The following is a 22,423-nucleotide window of genomic DNA, read 5'->3' on the forward strand; positions in this document are numbered from 1 at the left end:
TTGTCTCATCAATATGAATTCCTATTAATTCTTTTTACTGTTTACAAAGTAACTGCAGGTGTTGAAATTTCCAATACTATTACAGTGATAAATAACATACATATATTTTTATGTAGCTCTTTGACTTAATGTTAACATTTGATTCTAAAAAAATGCAATTTTGATTCTAGAACCGTTCGTTTTATGAAGTATTTGCTAGCATTTATTCATATGGAGATTTAAAAGTTACTTTTATTCATAGATGAAAAAGCTTTAATCGGTTATTATTTATTTATTTTTAATTTGTAATATTTACAAGACATGACGAACTTTTTGATAGCTATGATTCGAATACAGAAAATATAATAAAAAATATATTCTTATAGGAAAATTATCGAAAAGAACTCCGGTTGTAATGTAAACATTTAATTAGTATTATGCTATTGTATGCAAATTGCATTAGTTATTTGATTTTATTGGTTTATCGACAGTATACTTCGAACAATGAAATCATTCTTGCGATTGACGTAGAATACCTACTAAGTTTGATTGGTTGTCAATATTTAAACATCGAACTGCAGTTTTCGCGACCTAACTAGCTAGTGTGATCCATGGATTACTCGGCATGGTTCCTCGCTCTAAAGAGGATGAGAAATGGCCTTAAATATTAGTAGAAACCTCCAAAAACCTCAAGTAGCTATGCATCTTTTGTCCTTATCTTTCGCGTTTCTTTACAAATGCATAAACGTGACAAAACATTATGCAACCAATTCAAGCTTGCAAGTACTATTATATGAAAAAACTTGACGTTACGGCCATTAGGTCTTGGTTTTAGATTCCTGTATCTGTTTTGTGATATTTTTTACTTAATAGGCAAGTAGGTGAACAGCCTTCTCTGTTAAATTATTTAACCCAGCTGAACAACAAATCTTACATAAAAAAATAGTTTTTGTTGTAATGCCAACAATAGCCATATATTTCAAATAATTGGAGACCCTAGTCGAGACTGGAGCCTTAAATTATATACGAAGCCAAATTGAGGTTCTAATTATTGTCCTGTAGATATATTTCTTGCACATTTTATATAATATTGGTCCAATTATTAAATACAAATTGTATATCTTAACGTATCATTGCAAAGCGCTGTATTTTAAGTAAAATAATTACGATGATAATAAGTTTAAAAGTATGATAATAATACGAATTTGAAATGAATCGCAAATTCTCTTCTTTTGTTACCTAAATCGAAATCCTTTAATATCCTACTTTATGCTTTGGATTTTCAGTTGACTCCAAGAGCGTATTCCACCTTCATCCAGCCAACATAGTTTAGGTCCACCAGGGCCTTGCTGACAGCCTGTATTGCCTTTCCAGTTTCCACAGTATTAAAAAATCCATAAACTTTAATAATAGCGGAAATTTTTGTAGACCAAATTATAAAAATAAATAGATAGGTCAACAGATATTTTTCCGTGCCACACATTGCTTGTTTCTCTGGGTTCTCACGACAATCGAGTTATACATAAGCAGACATTAGACAAAACTGAAGGAAGCTTTTAATGTATTTTTTAGAAATTTTCCGCTTTTAATTAGTATTTCAAAATTAGTTAAATCTTATTTACTTTACAGTGGCTAAGTGTAAAACAGGTGCTCGACATTGTCGCAACTGTGTAAACATTCTAAGTACACATTATGTAATTTAATTTGTTTGTCTTGTTCTCGATTGTGTTCGTCTAATCAACGGATTTAAATAAATTAGCAATTACCTTAAAAACAATTATTACTTCTTAAATATCCTGTTACTCTACCTAATTGGTAGCAAAAATCCTATGAATTAAAATTCTCTCTCTCTCTCTACGGTCATGTCTGAGCGTCATGGTCAGTCTTGAAGTGTATTTGTTTCCAACGGGTTCTGTCCAGAGCCTCTCTTACAACGTACAGTTTTGAGGACGATGAGTCCTTCACTTGGTATATCTGGATGGCTACGTGATCCATTGCCTTCTGTGCTACCAAGTACGATCAGCTTCTCCAAATTCTCATCGCCTCCGCGCATTGTATGGTATAATGAGATAATTCGTTGTCGGCATATGGTAGACAGGCGAGTCTGTATGCGGATTTGGGAATTGACTTTAACTAGGGTTTTTATTGGGTCATTAGAGTTCACCAGTTAGATCTAATTCAACCAGTAGTTCACGCTTCTTAAAAAGGAATACTTAAATCAGTAGCGCTACAACCTTTTTTAGTCTGGGCCTCAGATTTCTGTATATTTCATGATCATTTGTCAATCTAATATGCAAGGTGATCAGCCTGACACACACTGACTTTTTGGGTCTAAGGCAAGCCGGTTTCCTCACGATACTTTCGTCAAAGAAAGTACATTGGTGCATCGCCGGGTTCGAACCTACGACATCAGAAATGAATCGCACGCTAACTGAACTAGGCCAACACAGCTCGCAGTAAAATCAAGTACTTGCTTCTATCCAAAAATATACCTACTATACACCATAAAGGGTGAGTTAGTGGAAGACTATAGAATTGTCGAATAAATTTGTATATAAGAGAATGACCTCACACTTTTTCAAAGTAGAAAATGGTAATTGACATTATCTTAGATCTATGGCGTCATCATTATCATATAAACTTTTTGTTAATACTCGCTAATTAAATTTAATATTTTTCCCTTACTGATTTACGTAAATTTAAAATTAAAATACGTGGTATGGAGTGGCTAGAATAATATTATGATAAATTTATCTACAAATTCAGGTAGGTATAGCAAAAAGCTGACGAATAAATTTGAATTTCGAACAATATTGTTTTACCCACGGACACGCATAGTTCCTTAACATACGCTGTGGTATATAGAAACTCCCCGAAGCAAATTTTCGTAATTTCAAATTTCGAATGCAACCACTAAGAATAGGCGTAGCTAGTGATGTGCCGTGCCGAGGTGTTCCCGCGATAACTGCTTCGAGACACGCGATTCGCTCCGCCCATCACGCACGCAAGCCTTAGTATGACTTTCGTATTATGAATTACTTTGGCCAGTAATATAGACAGGTATTATCTGCGTTATCTTTATTCGAAGCGAGTAATACACCTTAAACGTCTAGTTATAAACAGTTGGCTATTTATAATTACACCTGTTCAGAAAATGTTTAATTTAACTGTCAATATACACTTTGCAATTTAAACAAAGGTTCTTAAAGTTTTGTATGAGTAAGAGGGGCAGACACATTTTTGTTTGGCAGAGAATAGAACCCAACAGTCCTTGTTAAAGTTCAAGTGTATTAAATGTTTAATATGATGTGACGTGTTAACAGGATCTAAAATAATAATCTAATATTTAAGAGATAACTCTCTTCACTCAAATAATTTTTTGTTATAATTTGATTCTTATTTTTTATAAAGTTGATTTAATATTCGAGCAAAAAAACTTTAATTACGATTCTAAGCATCTACCAAATACAATATTAAATTAAATAGAAACACCAACGAAGGTTATAGATTAACTGATAATCCAAGAGATAAATTTGAATTTTGAATAAACGCAAAATAAATTATGCTAAAGGAATTTATGCACTCAAGTCTGCGTTAATGCAGCGCTTCTAATAAAACCCAAGTGCAGAACTAACACTCGTTCTTGATAAACGGCAGCCATCACTGCACGGCGCGGCCTATTATGAGTGCGTGACGTCACCGCCCCGCCCCTCCCGCTTCAATCAAATCGGGAACCCTCGTCATGCCCCCACCCCACGTTTCGCTTTACTGACTCCGCATTTTTTTCTCATAATAATAACGTCGAAAAAATCGCACAAAAAATTCACTGATTCTCATTTCGTCCCATCCCTATCGGAGCGTTTCTTTTCGACCTATTCGTTAGGTGTTCGATTTATAAAATGTTCGGTATTCAAATTTTAAAATCCTGTTCCATAATAAAAATATGGCTGTATTATATATAGCTGCTTTGTTCTAAAGCATTGTATATCATACAGGTGTTAGCGCTTAAAGTGGAATTCGATTTTTAAATATGTTCTTTTATATAAAATATATACCTTTTCGGTACTTACCTACCTCACCCATCTTACTGGTCTTTGATTTGAATAAAATGTTCGACATTTAACAAATAATTAAAACCTAAAACAGACCAACGTATTTGGTAAAATTAAAGAATTATTGTATACTAGATAGAACCATCACATTTTTTTTATTTATATTAAGAGTGAAACGAATTTCGCGTTAGAAAAGAATACAGGTCTCCTATTAGGTACATGGTAACAAACAGCGCCATTTTGCGTTAGAAGTATCCCGCATTTGAAATCCAAAAATAATTATGAAGGATGATATCCGTCCCTGATCTCGCAAATATATTTTATTTTTCCTCCTCATCGGTTTAATACTTTCAACTGCGTAGGTATAGAAATCCAGACATTAAAACATTTGCCTACCGTTTATCAACAGCCAATAAAGGTTTTTCCATATAACAAATATATTATATGAGCCATTTAACTTAGGTAGGTACCAATGTCTGTCTCATTAGAAAGGTTTTACTAAATAGTATTCAATTTATTGTATATTTTTTTTAATATTAGTTAACATTAAGGCTTGCCATGATGTTTAGGCAACATCTGGAACAAAAAAGGAATTGTAACCAGAATAGAACTGATACGAGTAGATACGTGTTAGTGAATCTTGGCTAGGGAAGGGCAAATTATCGATGCCTTTGAGAATACCGGGGACTGCGAAGCGAATTGTGTCTAACTTCGGCCATACAATGCGCAGAGGCGATGAGAACTTGGGGAAATTGATAGTGGTTGGTAACACAGAAGGGGAAAGATCACGTGGCCGTTCACCAACCTGATGGAAGGATAAAAGACTCATCATCCTCAAAACTATACACTGTCATAAGAGAGGCGCTGGACAAAAGCCGGTGGAAACAGATAGTTCGGTCCAGATGCTTTCTTGCTGACCGAGAACATTAAGTCATTGACAGTACATTGGTACAGTATATATGTAGTTCTAATTTTAACTATTTGTAAGATTGCTTTGAGAACTATTGTGTGAATAAGTAAATCGTTCCAATTGGAATTAAATTCCCTCTTACATAATTATAATATTCTAGTTGGATTTTCTATCAGAATGTATTAACATATCTTAAATAACCCATAAGTATTATTTTTAAATTCAGAATAATAATAGTTATTGTAATTATATAGTTTTTTATAAAAATCTCTTAATGCTCTTAATTAATTCAATGACATCTAGGGCCAAAAAGCTTTCGTTTATTGATCTACTCAACAACAGATGTCACTACTAAAACTTTAAATATAATACGGCCCAAGTTTATACTTAAAAACCCTCATCTTAATACAATTAACTTTAGATAGATGGTGCTAAACATCATTAAATATTGAAAATTATGAGAAATAACATTATATATATTTATAGTTTTTTATTGTTTAAATACAAAAATGTATATTTTTTTTAAGTATACAAAAATAAATGTTTTGTAACAGAAGCTTTTAACAATATACACAAATTGAATCATAAACTATTATTATTATATGATATATTGAAACATAAAGTTTTTATAATTATATTTTATAAATTTAATATGTTATAATTATAGGAACCTATAGCAAACAAAAAAATAAAATATACTATTCTTACGGTTAGCTATTAAGCAAAATTGGCATAACAACAGTTATCTACTAAAGACTATTACGTAGGTCGTAGATTATCCAAAAATTAAATTATATAGAAATATTGCCCATTTCAAGAGAATCCGCAGGCGAAAATAAGTGAAATGTAACCAAATGTATAGTCTCTTAATTACATTAGCCGCCTTATAGCAATAGTGACTTTTACACGTCCAGTTCTCGAATTAACAGTCACCGTAGTTCTTTAATAAAATGATAGATGGCGCTGTATTAAGTTTTTATAGTTTGTAAAGATGGCGCTCAAATTTAATTTTAAAGCTGTGATAATATTTCAAATTGCATAGATCGGTTTCATTCAGCAGAATAGCAAGTTATATTCAGGAAATCAAAACATTTATCTGAGGATTATATGTTCGCGGAAAGAGTTTAAAACATAGTACACTCTCTCAGAGTGTCTGTCCATGCTTCATCAAGAGTTTATACAAACCCAATTTATTTAATAGATATAATTACTTAAAACCATTGTAAATGTCGTTTGTACACTCCAATTTATTTTTAGTTTAATCGATATTAATTAATCGTCTTTTATATGCATTACCAATTAAAATATCTAAACAGTATCACGCAAATGTTTACTTAGCAATTACACGAAGGTGTCGGTGTCTGTATCACATCGTAAATCACATCTGCGTGATATAACAATTAGCCGGTATGATAGCAATGTTAATTAAACTGCAATAATACCGTGAACAACCGATTATTGCATTGCGTTTATGTAATTTGGCTACGTCGCTATTGTTTCATCGCCAAATTTTCATGAGTTTAGAACCCTTTCGATATAATAAAAAACGGGTTCTATTTTTAAATATTACTCGTTATTTCTGCAAATATTATTTTTACAAAAATCAGTCGAGATGCGTTTTAGTGTGTGTAATAAAATATGTATCTGTTTGGGTTATGGGTCAAACGTATTTCTCTGTGAGAAGTTACACTAACTTTAGAGATATTGCCAATTAAAAATAACCAAAATGTTGTATTTTTTAATACGATTAATATATTTACGTAGGTAGGTATCGTACAGAAGTCTGATGATATTATTAAAGGGTCGTTTAGATTTTTCTTATTGACATAATTCAAACCGTAGAGACAACGCATAGGAATGTCCGGCATTTTGATTGCGTCGCATTTCATTGATAGCTCCGTTTGATTGCTGGATTCCTGGTACCTGTTTTAGAGATGTCTTCTATCTTTAGATTGTATATACCACTAACTTAACTTATACCTACATCTCTACGCCATCTTGAACTTCCATTACAGATTTTGATGATTTTGTTTGTATATTTAACAATATATGGAATTTTTGCAGTTTATGGAAACTAGATAAACTAATCTTAAAAAAAATCTAGTCTCTATAGACTATCTAAATTAACTGAAAAAGAATTCTTATTACTACTTTTAGAATAGAGTTTAGAATCCTTTTTTTTGTAACCCAATTTTACATTACCAAAGACGTCAAAACGTAATACATTTTTCCTCTCAAAACCGTAAAATTACATGGCATCTCTCGGGAAAACCCGTCACACTGTATGAAAAATCACGAAACATGAGTAGGTATGAAAATTGCATAACTTGCTTGATTAAATTACGAACTTGGCGTGGTTAATTAACACTGTACATAGGATTTCACTCAGCGTCACACAACCCCAAATTTACACAGGAGGCTCATTAGGTGACATCTCTTTGATGATATAGAAAAATTGTACACATATTTTCATATAAAATTATGCCTGTATTTCCCTAGTGAAAACTCGTTGCCCAGTATATACGGTATACCTATGTGTAGGCAGATTAATTTTACGTTTTTCTATGTGTGCGTTAGTCTTAACAAGCTATTATCTAAGTATGCTCTATAATAATCGGATTCTATATTTAAAACAGATTTTCAACAGATCTTCGTGAAATATAATAACGTATAATACAGATCGCCGACTTATATTGGCATTTTAAATATAGAATCATAGAAACTTGTTGTGGGATTCAATAGGAGAATTGGATCGTTCAGCGTACATAACAAAAAAGTTGATTAATGATAGAACCGTATAGTGCTTGTTATGTTTTATCCATGTAAAAATATATAAGGTGACTTATATGTATTTTGTGCGTGACTATTTGAGAACCTACTAGGCATACTAGTATAGAAAAATATCGTTTTAATGATCTAGTATTAAAAGGAATCCACCTAATATTATTAGAACAAAAATAAATCATGACCACGTTATTCCAACAATAGCGTTAATTGACAAATAGTGGAAATGATAAATACAGGCGTCAGAAATTTTCCTAAAATACACCCTTTGATCGTCATTTGATTAACAGCTACCGACTGTCGCCCGCGCAACAATATTAATACTTTTAATATTTAGTCTATTATATTTTGTCTATGATTAATATTACGGAAGAAATGGAATATTCACACAATGTTCTAGCAGAAATAATATTTGCGTATAAAATGCCATTTATAAAAATCCTTTGAAGTCATCTGTCATTTAGTACATATGTATTTGATGTTAACACCGCATTAAAGTATTATTTATTATACTTTTATGTTAAATAGAGTGCTAGACTGTGGGTGTTCAAATCCTGGCTATTCACAAATTTTATGAGCCTAAGAAGTCCGAGGCCATTTATGGGTTATATTTTTTTTAAATAATTAAAATTGTAATATAATTAATCTCTTATTTTTCAGTTTTTGGTTGGAAATCTTTTTTTATCAGTGTTTGTATTATATTCTATTAACAAAATTTTCAAATTTAGAAATTGGTTTCGGCATTTTCTTTTGGACTGTGTGACAAATTACTTGGAATACATTAGTAGCTTTACGCACAACGGACCAACCACGAGTCTAATTGCGGAGAAAGGAGTCCTACTACCACCTACTACCCTACATTAGTAGCTTTATAATAAAACGTAGACTAAACATAAATATTTGTTACTAGGGTTACGTTATTTTTCCACGTAAAAACAATTAAAATCTACGAGATCTTTAGTCTACGTTTTATAATGAGGCCGCGTTCGCACATTGCCATTAAACTTACTTATTACAGTTGAAAAGGGCATGAGAACTCGCTGACTCACACAAGTTAATAAATCAAAGCAGGTTATCAAATTATCAAAAGCACGTGGGATTTAATTTCCGTCGGTCAGTTTAAAGACAAGTTTCTTGGACCAGGTCGGAGATTTTATCTTAACCCCATAATTGTGGGCTAGGACAGATAAAAACTAAGTAGATACTTGGAATTCATGTTACGGTTACGGGGAAGTAGCTGATGGCAAAATATTATATATTAACGAGGCTCTATATAAAGAAGTAATAGTCAACGATATTAAAATTGTTGCTTATGGGTATTTGGAAATAGAGTGTTAAACATTTTTATAGACATGGTTTTTAAAGATGTATTATAAGCCATTTTTCTAGAAAGCATCTAGTTTTATTAATGTTTTACATGCAGAAGTATTTCTAGTTTTTTATACTCTATTGTAGGGAAATATTTACTTCAATAAAGTCACTGTATCAATGTATGAAGTAGTCCTATCAATGAATAATGTAATTGAAATATTTAAATGATACCTTGAAAAATCAGAAAATATAAATGAAATTTTTGAATTTTAATTATTCGAAAGCGCAGCTGGTCTGCCCCTCATGTAAATTCTTAATCCCAAAGTTAATGAACGTCATATATTTATAAGTGTGTAAACTGAACAAAGCTAGTCTGGAATGTAAATGGAAATTGAAAATTAAAAAAATTCGGGGTCCTCCCGCCTGGGGAGCGGCGAAATCGTAAATTTAAATTGTCCATCCCTCAACATGCAAATTTTCCGAGTGCCTTTCAATTCCAACCCACTGTGAAGTATTAAGGCTTATGAATTTATAAATCACATCATACATATAAACTTCAATTATGAATTTACGAAATTATAAAACGCTGGTTTTTTAACTTATAAATCTCAATGAACCTTTCATTCAAAATACTGTTTGATTTAGCATATTATTTATATAACAAATAACATCTGCAAGAAACATATTGTCTAGAGAGACGCCGCCATCATTAACTGTCGCTAATGAAGCTTGTGCATTTGAGTTTTAAATAACTTGCCTCCGTTCAAGGGGCGGGTATCGGCGCTGAGTACTTCTCTATGTAGATTTTTTACTTAAGGAAATGTTTAACAAACCATATCAAAAATTTTGCTTCATAACTTTACAAAGACGTCCATTTACGTAGTTCAGTTTTAAAGTCGCTAACGAATGGAAGCAACATCGTACAATATCATCAAAAAACGACTGTAGATCGACGTGAGGAATTCGCTTTTATTACTGCTCGCATTACATGACTAGTTTTTATTGTTGGTAAATTCCAGTAGCTGTCGCCTTAAGTACCCTATAAATTTCATACATTACAACCAGTTAAGTGAGATCTTACGATAAAGTTGTAGATTCAATGATACCGACATATCATAATACAAATTAACGTCGTTGTAATGTTACATCGTCGGCCTCGGCTTCCTTGTCACTCATGCTCCATCAACTGCTTCGAAACGTCGAGGCTATGACAACAGGTCAGCCATATGACGCGGTTGTATTTCATCTCCCTGTCTCGTTTTTGAGGAACCGTTTCCTTCGGAGGGACAAAGACAGACACTTCTTGAGAATGCTATATCTGCAGAGAACAGAGGGTCCTGTATAGACAGGTTGTCGCTAATAGGCGTTTACTCAAAAGATATGCGGTTTATTAACGTCATGTGTGTTCTAATCTCAGGACACGTGTTAGTCTTAACATTGCCAGATCCAAGGCGTAATGTGATGATTTGCACGACTCCCGGGAGCACGCCAATCATAATATTTAATCGATTGACAGGACGCTGATTGACACCAGGAAAAAGAATTTAATAATAGATTAACTAAGTTTATTAAACTTTCTTTCCAGATTCGACGAGCATCTGATGAGGAGACACCGTCCGTTCGCACCTTGTGAAGCCTTTGTGGATTCGAGCATTGCTGTGTAGTGAATGGAATCCGAAGTGTGTGTGTGACTGATAAAGTGATAGTGTCGGCCTCAGTGGCCGAGAACCTGCGACGGAAGATACGGACGCGAGCCGCGCGGGCTGCGGGCCCGCGATGAGCGCCAACAATTGCGACAGCATGACATATTTCTCCAACGCCTACATGCCGGACATGAGGAACGGAGGTGGCCATGACCACCAACAAGCCCACGCGCACTATGGAGCTGTCCCGCAGCAAGGACACGAGTTGGAAGGGTGCGACCCACAGCTCAGACCTGCACAGCACCATTATTCTGCACAGACAGCACCTGGAATGCCCTATCCTAGGTTTCCACCCTACGATAGATTGGGGTATTACCAGCAGATGGAACAGAATGGCTACCGGCCTGATAGTCCATCCCAAATGGGTCACATGGGCCCTAAAACGGATGGATATGGACCGAACGGCCATCAACCACCGGCTCCAGCCGTTTACACGTCGTGTAAGCTACAAGCGGCGGCGGCGACGGCGGGCGGAGTCCCAGGGAGTCCGCCCCTGGAGCAGGCGCAGCAGATGCCCCACCACATGCATCCACAGCAGCATATGGTGCAGCATGGGGTACCGCCACACCAGCAGCACCTCATGTATCCAGTGGATGACATGCAGCATCAGACACAGATGCCACCTATGCATCAGCAGTCCATGCACGGGCAACAGGCGCCCCCTCAGCAAGCACCTCCAAACACCAACGCGTCGCTACCTAGTCCGCTATATCCCTGGATGAGAAGTCAATTCGGTAAGTTTCACCTTTGGTCACATTAAATAATCTATTGAAAGTAAACGTTTGCCTAACAAAAACATCTTCGCAACTCGTACGCATTGATGAAACAATGAGTGCCAGAAACAATGAAATTCCTTCTGTGCAGGGATTATTTATGGGCTTAACAGGCGTTCAAAAGGAATTTCACTTTTCATAAAATTTACAACTTCCGACACAAAAGCGTTCACCTTCTGTTTTGCTGACACCAATGCCGAACAATACGCCCTCAAGTTGCGCTACCGACTCCTACTGTTTCTGAATTTGTCTGAGAACTAATTTATGACTTGGTTGCTTGATTTAGGGCCTTTATTGTAATCACATTGCATCTCATTTTAAAATGTATTGCAAAGTTTAGTTTTCACCCTACAATCGTCAAGTAAGCTTCGATATTGCTTACCAGTAATAGTAACTATGCGTCTTAAATTCGCGCGGAGTTTAACCTTCAAATGTAAATTAAAGTGTTAAAACAAGTGTTATGTTGAGTGTATAAATGGTATGTTATTTAATTTTTATTATATTTTCAATCAAAGAACAGTATATATTCATGTAAGTCGACAGGATTTTAAGCAGTGGGTACTGGGTACATAGTACATAGGTACTATAACTTACTAACGACGCTTTAATGTATAATAATAATACTTACTATAAATACCATAAATACCCACTACTGAGTTTAAATTTTTTTGATGATTGAATTTATTAAGATAGTTCAAATACGATACATTATATACGCAAATTACTAGTAAGTTTAATATTCGTCTGAATTAAAGTAACATGAAGTGCCATAAGCTAACTAAATAATATATAAATTTGCAAAACATCCTCACGACCCCATGTCATAACCCTTCTCTGGCCAAACCCGAATCCATTGGCAGAACTTGCCAATTTATACTCTTAGAAGCTAGCTCCAAGTTTGTCGAAGTTAATTAATTTCGAGCGTTTGATGAGGCAGAGATGGATTTTAACTTTGCCTTTGTACTACGTGCCAGCAGATATCTAATTTGTTTGTCAACATTAATTATGTTTTACAATGTTCTTTGATAATGTGATTTATTGATACAAATTGCGTAGATCATGAATGAATCCATAACAATAGGTAATATTTTCACAGCTTTTCAAGGTTATTAATGTTTTAATATCGGAATTAGTAATTTTTGTTCTAGTAATTCATTTGTCAGTCAAATTTAACATCTACATTATATTGAAGAGGTGTGTAACATACTAGTAATCACAGCGTTCGTAAATAAATAAAAAAAAACATAAAATCATTGATCTTTTTAGGGCCTCAGATTTCTGTATCTATTTCATGATCGTTTGCCAATCTTATAGACAAGTATAGGTGATCAGCCTCCTCTGCCAGACACACGCCGTCGACTTTTTGGGTCTAAGGCAAGCCTGGTTTCCTCACGATGTTTTCCTTCACCATTTGAGCGAATGCGCATATAGAAAGAAAGTCGGGAGCACAGCCGGGGATCGTACCTACGACTGCTGGGATGAGAGTCGCACGCGGAACCCACTAGGCCAACACTGCTCTAAATGCTTCATAAATACATACCTTAGGCAAAATAATGATATTTGTTTCGTCACTATAAGATGATATTTTATATAAGCTAAGTAAGTAGTAGTAGTACTTTACAGTGACCACTTAAACACTAGGTACCTTACTTCATAAAAAGATAACATTCTACATACTGACAATGTATTTAGCGCATGACATATACCATTCTCAACCTCTTGACAGCACATTTAGAACGCTTTGAAGCTCTTGAAACTATTCCATTTTTTAAGAAAAAGTCCCACCAACCAAAGCGTTTTATAAATAGATGTTAAATTGTTAATAATACTGGAATGCAGCACCAACGTAACGAGTATGTGTTATACTATATTTGAGTATCGTTTGACCAATTATGACGGAATCTGAGTGATTTATTGCTTGAGAATATCATATCGTTCAGGACAAGTTCGTATTGAGATTATTTGCATTATCTTTACGTTTCCATGCGTGGTCCTTATTTGCACTTATCAGGCGTATTTAATAACTCTTTCCTCTTAGAATTCCCTCATACAATAGAGTATATATCGTATATACACATTACGTATATTATATATATTAATAATGGAATCTATTAGATTAGTTCAATGTTATTTAAATTTAAAATTCAATTAACACAATACTTACCAATATATAATCGTACGATATTAACTTGGCATATATATTTTTTTACGCTGTTAATCTCATAAAATAGTACTTCAATAGCGAACTATAATTGGCTACGTCATTTGAATTATATAAATCACTCTTAGGTGGCATCTGAAGTCGTATAGACCGGAAAATCCACTTGAACAATTTTCTATTCCTAGCACAAGGTAGGCCGCCATAGAATTGAGGTGGAAATGGAAATATAATGGAAATCACCCCCTGTCAGCACAATGCCGACTTGTTACATTTCATTGTTCGGTTATCAGGCCTCGGGCTTTTGTGCCCGGTCGATGATTGAATAGAAGAATTTGTTTTGCCCTCCGCTTTCTGCTGCCGAAAGCTAGAATCGTTTGGTAAACGATGAACAATTACAAATAAATGCCGGTCACTCTTTGTTAGAGTTAAAATAAATGTTCAATAAAATAAATAAATATTCAATAAAAATATACTATTATGTACTAAATGTACAAGACGATCTAACCCAAAAAATTATTATGTATGTAACAAACTACCCTAAACCTTTTAACTAATTTATAATACCTATTTGTGTGGAACACATTTTATGATAATAGGAAAATTTACGAATCGTATTAATTACGTCCCGTTAGATATTAAACTCTGGTGTTAGACTAATTTTCGAATATTTTTCTACCTACGGTATCTATACCTTACATAACGTTGCTTGGTACAATGGCGTAACTGCGGCGCCAGTTTTCCTCCTTTCCGATAAACTCCATTGTAAGAACTTACCTTTGATAGATCCTCGACTGTCGAGACCAACAATGACGATAAATGTGCCCTCAGATTGAAGTTGGGATTCTTTTCGAGGGTTCATTTTCTCTTTTCACTGTACCACGTCATGAATGAACGTACTTAACGTTAAGGAATTCGATTTTTAAAAATTCCTCTAAAAAGTTTTACATTAAAAGTGGTTAGGTTCCAAATTTAAATGTTTTTTTTTGTGAAATCGCTCATTGAGTTTTTTGGTAGTTTAAATATTTCTGTTGTGATAAATATTATACTTTCTGAACTTTTAGAAATGAAGTGATTAGAGGCTTTTTAAAATAATTCTGAATGTTTATTTACTTTGTACTACGAAAATATATCCCCTGTATTCCGTCGTTCCCCTGTCTACACGTGCATATTTGCGTAGCATTTTTTTCGAAGTAAAAATACATTTCTGGTTTTATTTAGTAGATCCGGTTTTGAAACAGATAAATTGCTATTCGAACACAAAATATTATTTTAGACATTTCTCGAAATAGCACCGTTTATTTTAATGTTCTATTTTTACTAATTATCCACGTGCATGAATTTAACGTATAATTTTTAATAATACTCTGACCTCAGCTGGACTTTACAATGAAGTTGAACGTAGTACTGCGTTGATACAGAAGATGGCGCTGAAGTACTTTTTTAATATTTTGTGACTATAGTGATTTGTCGATAATTTTCTCAAAAAAAATAAGTTTTATTCCATAGATTTAAGATTAAATTAAATATTGTAAATCTGCTTTTAGCAATTCGGATATATGTATATATTAAAAAGTAAAATAAAACATTAGATATAGTTTTTTTTGTAATCTAAAAGAGGAACAAGAAAAATGAAATCATCTGAAGCTTATTAAAAAACCATCACAGCCCATAATTATAAACCTTTATCTGAGCCCTCAGCCAATCCCATTATTATTTACGTCCGACGAAGGTTAACCCACACAAGTATAATATATACATATTGACAATATTGCGTGAATGTGCGTGTCACTTTTTATTGCCATACTTTCGACATTTCCCAAGAAAATAGGTCTTTTATCTTCTATTATATCGATATTCAAATAAACGGACCTTAAATTAGTTTGCTAATAAATACTGATGTTAATTCAAAGAGATAATTAAACAATAAAATGTAAAATTTCTATTGAGTAACCAATGTATAGAAATGTCTTGATTCTTAAATATTATTATACCTAAATATTATGGTATTAAAATGTATGTGTAATATGTGTCTTGAAAGATTTAAAGCTGTTTAAAGGAAATTTTGTTGACAGCGTTGGCAGCATTATTAAAACTACCTCCTTCCTTTTTCTTCTTATATCGCTCTCTCGCTCTTGCGCTAAGTGAGGTAAGCTCTACCCTACATTAATTAAACGTCGAGATAGAACGCCAATCAAACTTTGACCGCTGCTAAGCCGATGAAGCCGAACTTATTATATGGTATTAAAATTCCATTTAGCTCCGTGAACCATTTCAAATTGAAACAGAAACGTAATAACCCATATTAAATTATGATTACGTCTTCTATCCAATAAGGATATTGCTACAACTGAACCTCGAAACAATTTAGTAATTGCGGTCGATATATTCTATCGCTATAGTCCTATAATTAGGATATTACGTGTCATTAGCTAATAAAAAAGCGGCATCATATGGTGTGTACACATGTGTGAGTTGACAGCACATAAATCATATATACTTGCGTAGCGATATCGGAGGAACGGAAAAAACCCCTCGTTTCCTGCCTAGATCACACATGACCGGCCTGTCTATCTGCCAGACCCGTGTCAAATATTCTCTGGAGCGAAGTCCGCCCCTCTCGCTTTGGGGGAGACCCCAGGGGACGCGCTGTCCCGCGGCGAAGCTCATCTTGGAGCCCTAATGCGTTCCATACACATAGATGAAGTTTTACCCACACATCGCGCCCTCTTGAGATTATTTCGTTTCTTTGTTACGCGTTACGATTGAACACTTTCTTTTTCATTAAGATTTTCGCGTTCGTGACGGACGTTGAAAAATCACCCTCGCCAGCACCTTTCATAACTTTTCGCTTCGTGATTCAAAGCGATTACTCACATTCTATCGCCTTCTCAAATATTCATTCGTGTTTTGCCCGCTGCAAATTATCTTAATGGTTCTAACAAACTGTAATTAGACTGGGGATCGCCCTTTCGAAAGCTATTGCTGTATTTTTATGGGCTGACATGTGATTAGTTAATAACCGTATTCAATTTACGTGATAGAAAAGTTGATCATGAAACGGGAGGGACGTAATTGAATTCGAGTTTGTATCGATCGCTGGGTTGGAGTGAGTCGGAGGTCGAAGGCCCTGGGTAGGAAATCCCGTCGACAGGCGGAGCCGGGTGTAGAACAAAGCTCCGGCAACAAAGACGTCACCGGCCGTGCTAGCGACGCGGAGTTATGACATCCATTGTGAGCAACAATACCCAACAAACGAGTTTGTATAAGCTATTAGGTACGCGCATTAATATATATTTTTTGTTCAGCCGAAAATTTAGCATTCCATTACGAGGGAGAGAAATGAAACCCGCCGCATGAATTATATTAAAATATATTTGAATATTTCATTTGACACCTTTTTTGCGGGCGGAATTTCGCTCAATCCGGCCGGCGTAATTTTTAGCGAACAGCAAAACGAAATTTTCGGTGAATAACATTCCATTTCGAATGCAAAACACGACGGGAATCAGCGTCGACACAACACTGACTGATGGCTTTGTATTCGCGATATAAATTCTTTCCGAGCTCGGACCAAATGTTTTTGTATGATTTACCATTTTCAACGTCAACATATATTTTAATGGAAACATTATCTGGTGTGTTTCCTGAGAAATATTTTTGGTATTTCAAAAGCGGCATTGACGGTAGCAGTACAGACTATTGTCAATAATAAATATATTACTTTATATTTAGATTTAAAACACTACTTCTATTATATAAACAAATAGTTTTCAAAAGATTTTCCAACGGAACATTTCAGAGAAAATAGCATTTTCCAACGAAAAACTAGCAGTCCACACAACAATAGCGGTTATATAACAAAAGTCATTAGGCAGGTTCGTACATAGTGAACTGCGAACGCAGATTATGTCTACGGCCCGCCCAGCGCACGGATGATTAATGTCCTAGCTTGAAAGACTCCCACATTTTTTTGTTTTTTTACCCGTATCGATCAATTGTTTCATTTCCTCGTAATCAAGATTCGTGTTTCCGTAGGGAATGTTATTACGAAATTCAAACATAGTTTTCATATAAACTTAAATTTCATATAGAAAACTGGATTCAAAAATGAAACGTTAAATATTCAAGAAAAACTCTGAAGTTTACAGAGAAATGTTTGCAACAAAAGTTTAAATTCGGTCCCATTATCAATACGCTCCATAAAAGAGGTATTTAAGTACATACCGTTAAAATTGCATCATTTAAATTTAAAGCAACTTAATTACATTCGTGTAAGCAATGAAGTCTTCAAGTTAAATCCTTTTTGCACGATGCTGTATCAATTAAAATTATTAAGCAGGTTTAACCTTCGCCAACGAGTTCGCTGGAAACCAGCAATTTTATTTACGACGTGTAAGCGTTTAAGAGAAATTGCATTAATCTGAATAACCGTTTGATATCATGTATGATGTTGCAATACAGTGAGTGGTGGAATCGATTTAAAATGTAATAACTCGTTATAATGTTGAAACAATTGAAGCTATATCACCCACAGGATAAGGGCGTAAATGAAATGTCATAAAAGTCGGACTTACTCGTTTGCGTTGGGCTCGAAATATATTTTCATATTGTAGGACATGAATTATGGATTGTCGATACCGCTTCAAGCTGTTGCTATATTTTTTTCGTATTTCTCGGGCGCGATACCGCAACGAATTAAATTAAAAGCTCTTTTCACTTGTCATCCCTTGATGAATTTGGTATTTAGGATTACACATTCGATGCGCGTTTGTTTATTTTTAGCGACTTAAATATTATGAATGGTGGATTTAATCAGTGAGCCGAGATCGCTATATTTATCAACGACAATTAATAAGAAGGATCGCAAGTGATTTATGTATGTTACGCGAATTTATACACGATTAATTAAATGTAATAAATATAAATTTCGTTTACATAAAACGAATGATAGTGTAAACGCTAACTAGAAATTCGTAAGGTTTCTGTAAGTATTCGTATATATATCTGAATTTTAATTTAATCCATAATAAATATTAATTAAAAACGAAAATAAAAATTAGTATTTCCCAGAGGTGTTCACTAATATGTTCAGATTTCTTAATTTTCCTGATGGTAAAAATCTCTTTTTAACTATCAAATGGAACCATAAACAACAAATCCTTTTGAGTAATCAGTACAAATGCGGTCCGGGTAAAATCCGGTCAGTAATTCAACACTTCATACGGATAAGTTGCACCTCTATGTTGTATAGAGGTTATGAGCGTTCTGCAATAAATATTAATGATATTCATATGTCGATAAGCTTCTGCCTGGATATAGGTATTCATAAGCGATAAGTAACGAAACTGCTATTTACGTTATCATAGGAAATTTTTGTGTAAAAATAAAGGAGTCGTTAAAAATAAAGATATATAGAATATTTTCTTAACAATATCAAAAATTTTGTTTTGGCACCGTTTAAATCAAGTGTAGGTACTTATAAAGCTTTAAAAGTATGTTTGAATAGAAACAAGCTGTCGTATTCGTGTACCTAAAAGCATGAGCTTCTAATTTTAATAAATAAATCAGTGGCGCTACAACCTTTTTAGGCCTGGCACTCAGATTTCTGTATCTGTTTCATCATAATTTGTCAATCTAATAGGCAAGTAGGTGATCAGTCTCCTATGCCTGCCACACGCCGTCGACTTTTTGGGTTTAAGGCAAGCCCGATTTCCTCACGATGTTTTTCTTCACCGATCGAGTGAATGTTAAATGCGCACATAGACAGAAAGTTCTTTGGTGCACAGCTCGGAATCGAACCTAAAATCGCAGGGATGAGAGTCGCACGCTGAAGCCACTAGGCCAACACTACTCTTGAAAAATTAATACAATATTCTAATTAATACAGTTCGATGTTATTTATCATAGGTATTTTAAAAATTCCTGCTTAACTAACACAGAAATGAACAGCGTTAAATTTGAAAAAGGAATGTTCCGAATCTTACTGTTACTGTATCGATTTCATCACATTACGTTTGTCCACGATTATATGAAAATAGAGGGTCTAAATGATTTATGGGCGCCCGGCGTCACATGCAACAACCCTAGATGCGTTTCCGGTACAGAGGCGATGTTTGAACGCGATTTGTAAAATATTTTTACCAAATCATATAAAAAGCGTTAGTTGTAATAATATCTTCATACCTTTAAATTCAAAAAAACTATGCTACTAAACAAAAATGAACAGAATATTGATTTCTTTTCATGTATATATACAATATTTAACTTACAAATAGGATTAAAAAAATATTTTATGAAAATAAAAACGAGAACATGTCGATATTTTTCGTTCGTTTTGATATGAATTGAATTCTTTAATACCCGATGGTGCACACTGAACCTTAATTGATGACTAGGTACCAACTATTACTGCAATTTAAATTCAAATTCAAAATCATTTATTCATATAGATAACAAAATGTATACTTATGAACGTCAAAAAATAAATATACATGAAATGCTTCTAATTTTACATTTACTGCCAGTTCTCAAATCAAGGGCGTAGAACGGAAGAGAAGAACTGGCAATAAACTAATAAAATTGGTAACATTACGTGTATTAATTGTAATCAATATATGTATATATTATGTATATTAAAAGTTAAAGCTCCATCGTTCGCTTACGAAAAAATTGTATCCTACCACTGAGGGTGCAAAGAAAGTGTACCTACCTAGGTAGGTAGGTACAGAAGTGCTGCACGCACCGCAACTTCATAATTAAGTTTTCATATTCGACGTGCGGTTAATACTTACTATCGGTTTAAATCTGACGTTGGAGTCATGTTTTATGCATGTGAGTGCGATGAGGCCACTGTAACATAAAGCCCTAAGGGAGAGGGATTTCATGAGCTTTCACGTACGATTCTGTGCTCGTAAGATCGTCTATCCGTACTTATTTATATAGCTGCTCACGATTTTGCGTTAATACTTTTGTACATCGCTGTGTACTTTGGTAGTGCTATCTTCTAGACCTATGTGCGCGTATGTTCTAAAGACGTGTGTTAGAAAAGGCTGTGCAGCAATTGATTTCTTTATTTGTCCAAGAATAATTTATTTTACACATACAGAGACACTTACAGAGAATACAAATAAAAAAACACAATACATGCATGTGTATTGATGCAACGACAAGTGTGCACATGATTTAAATAAAACATTAAGATTATAAAGAGAAAAGAAATCATTCAATAAAAATTAACGACAATAAACGTTTTAAAAATATACAATTAAAAATACAAATATGCAATTTAAAAATGTAAATTTGCAATTGTTATTGGTGACGAAACACGCTATGTCAGGCAAAGAATTATATACAATAAATAAAAATCAAAGAAATTCGTACATAAATATGTGTAGGACAATTTTGTTTTTGTGGTTGTGCTAAAACCCCTTTTAAGTTGAAATTAACAAGAACAAAAAGACGTATTTTATACAGCATAGCACTTGAAGAGCGTCGCTACTTAAAACAGTTTTTGCTTATTCTGTTTCGCACTTATGTTTAACAGGAGCTATTAATAAACATTTTTATGTCATTGACACTTCTCAATTACGTTGACTGAGCCATAAATTATTAACTTACATTTATTTTCTGCTCTCTTTTCATCACAAAGTAAACACAGAAAATTAGATAGAGTGGTTACTTTAGACAAATTCCTTAACACTTCCAAATGTATAATAATGAATTACACTGTATTAGTTTGAGTACGGATACTCTCTTTTAAACTATGAAAACAGATCACAATTGTATTATCAGTAATGTAATTAACATTAAAGTGCTTTAAAAAAATTATCACTATCTATGGATATACTCGAAGCCCATCAGTAGGACGTAAATTATTGGATGACCCCAAAATTAATTTGCGAATTCCGTAATCAGGCCGAACGTAGACATGTGGAGCTATCCTATCGATATTTACATTCTTGAATGCGTCCCAAAATCCGGCAGCGATGAGGCTGTTATCAATTTCCTGTGCAACAAGTGGCCGATAATTTTGAACCCGACTGCATTCTCTTACATTCTTCTGCTCGTTTAATGAAAATCCCGTGGATATGTTGAAGTAATTTTATGCATATTGTAACAAGTTATAATGGGATACAAGATTTCGTATGACGTACTGGTTATTGCCCGTAAGTTTGAGGATACAGGTAAATCGCGTATTTCACCTACTTGTGAGCGATGCAGTTAACTTAATAACCATATAAAGTATGATCTAAGAACATTTTAAAATGCGTTATTTAAAAGACGTGACATTGGGACGTGTCTTTGATTTGTATATGAAGAGGTCGATATTCTTTAAATTGGATCTTAGTTTGATTCGCTTTCGAGAATGACTCTATACTTGTCCTTATCATTTCTTTCATGTCGCTTTGTGGCATAATTTTGCTTTACATAATCGTTTTTCAAAGTGAATATAATAATATCAGTGGCGCTACAACCTTTCAGGTCTGCGTCTGAGATTTCTCTATCTGTTGTCAATTAAATAGGCAAGTAAAGTAAAGTAAAGTAGGTGATCAGCATCCTGCGCCTGACACAGGCCGTCGACATTTTGGGTCTAAATCAAGCCGGTTTCATCAAGATGTTTTCCTACACCGTTCGAGCGAATGTTAAATGCGCACATAGACAGAAAGTCCATTGGTGCACAGCCGGGGATTGAACTTACGACTTCAGGGATGAGAGTCACATGCTGAAGCCACTAGGCCAACACTGCTAAT

General features: G+C 34.2%; 1 protein-coding gene across 8 annotated transcripts in view; it reads left to right on the forward strand.

Moving 5' to 3' along the window:
- Window positions 1–22,423, forward strand: part of LOC125049434 (homeotic protein antennapedia) — a 151,166-nt gene that overhangs the window by 125,947 nt on the left and 2,796 nt on the right. For all 8 annotated transcript variants that reach the window (XM_047648726.1, XM_047648724.1, XM_047648729.1 and 5 more), the window contains one exon: window positions 10,622–11,473. In XM_047648726.1, the coding sequence (XP_047504682.1) occupies window positions 10,813–11,473 (661 nt within the window). In that variant the 5' untranslated portion in view covers window positions 10,622–10,812. The remainder of the gene's footprint in view (window positions 1–10,621; window positions 11,474–22,423) is intronic.

Source organism: Pieris napi, chromosome 5 (genome assembly GCF_905475465.1).
Source record: "Pieris napi chromosome 5, ilPieNapi1.2, whole genome shotgun sequence".
Classification (NCBI taxonomy): domain Eukaryota; kingdom Metazoa; phylum Arthropoda; class Insecta; order Lepidoptera; family Pieridae; genus Pieris; species Pieris napi.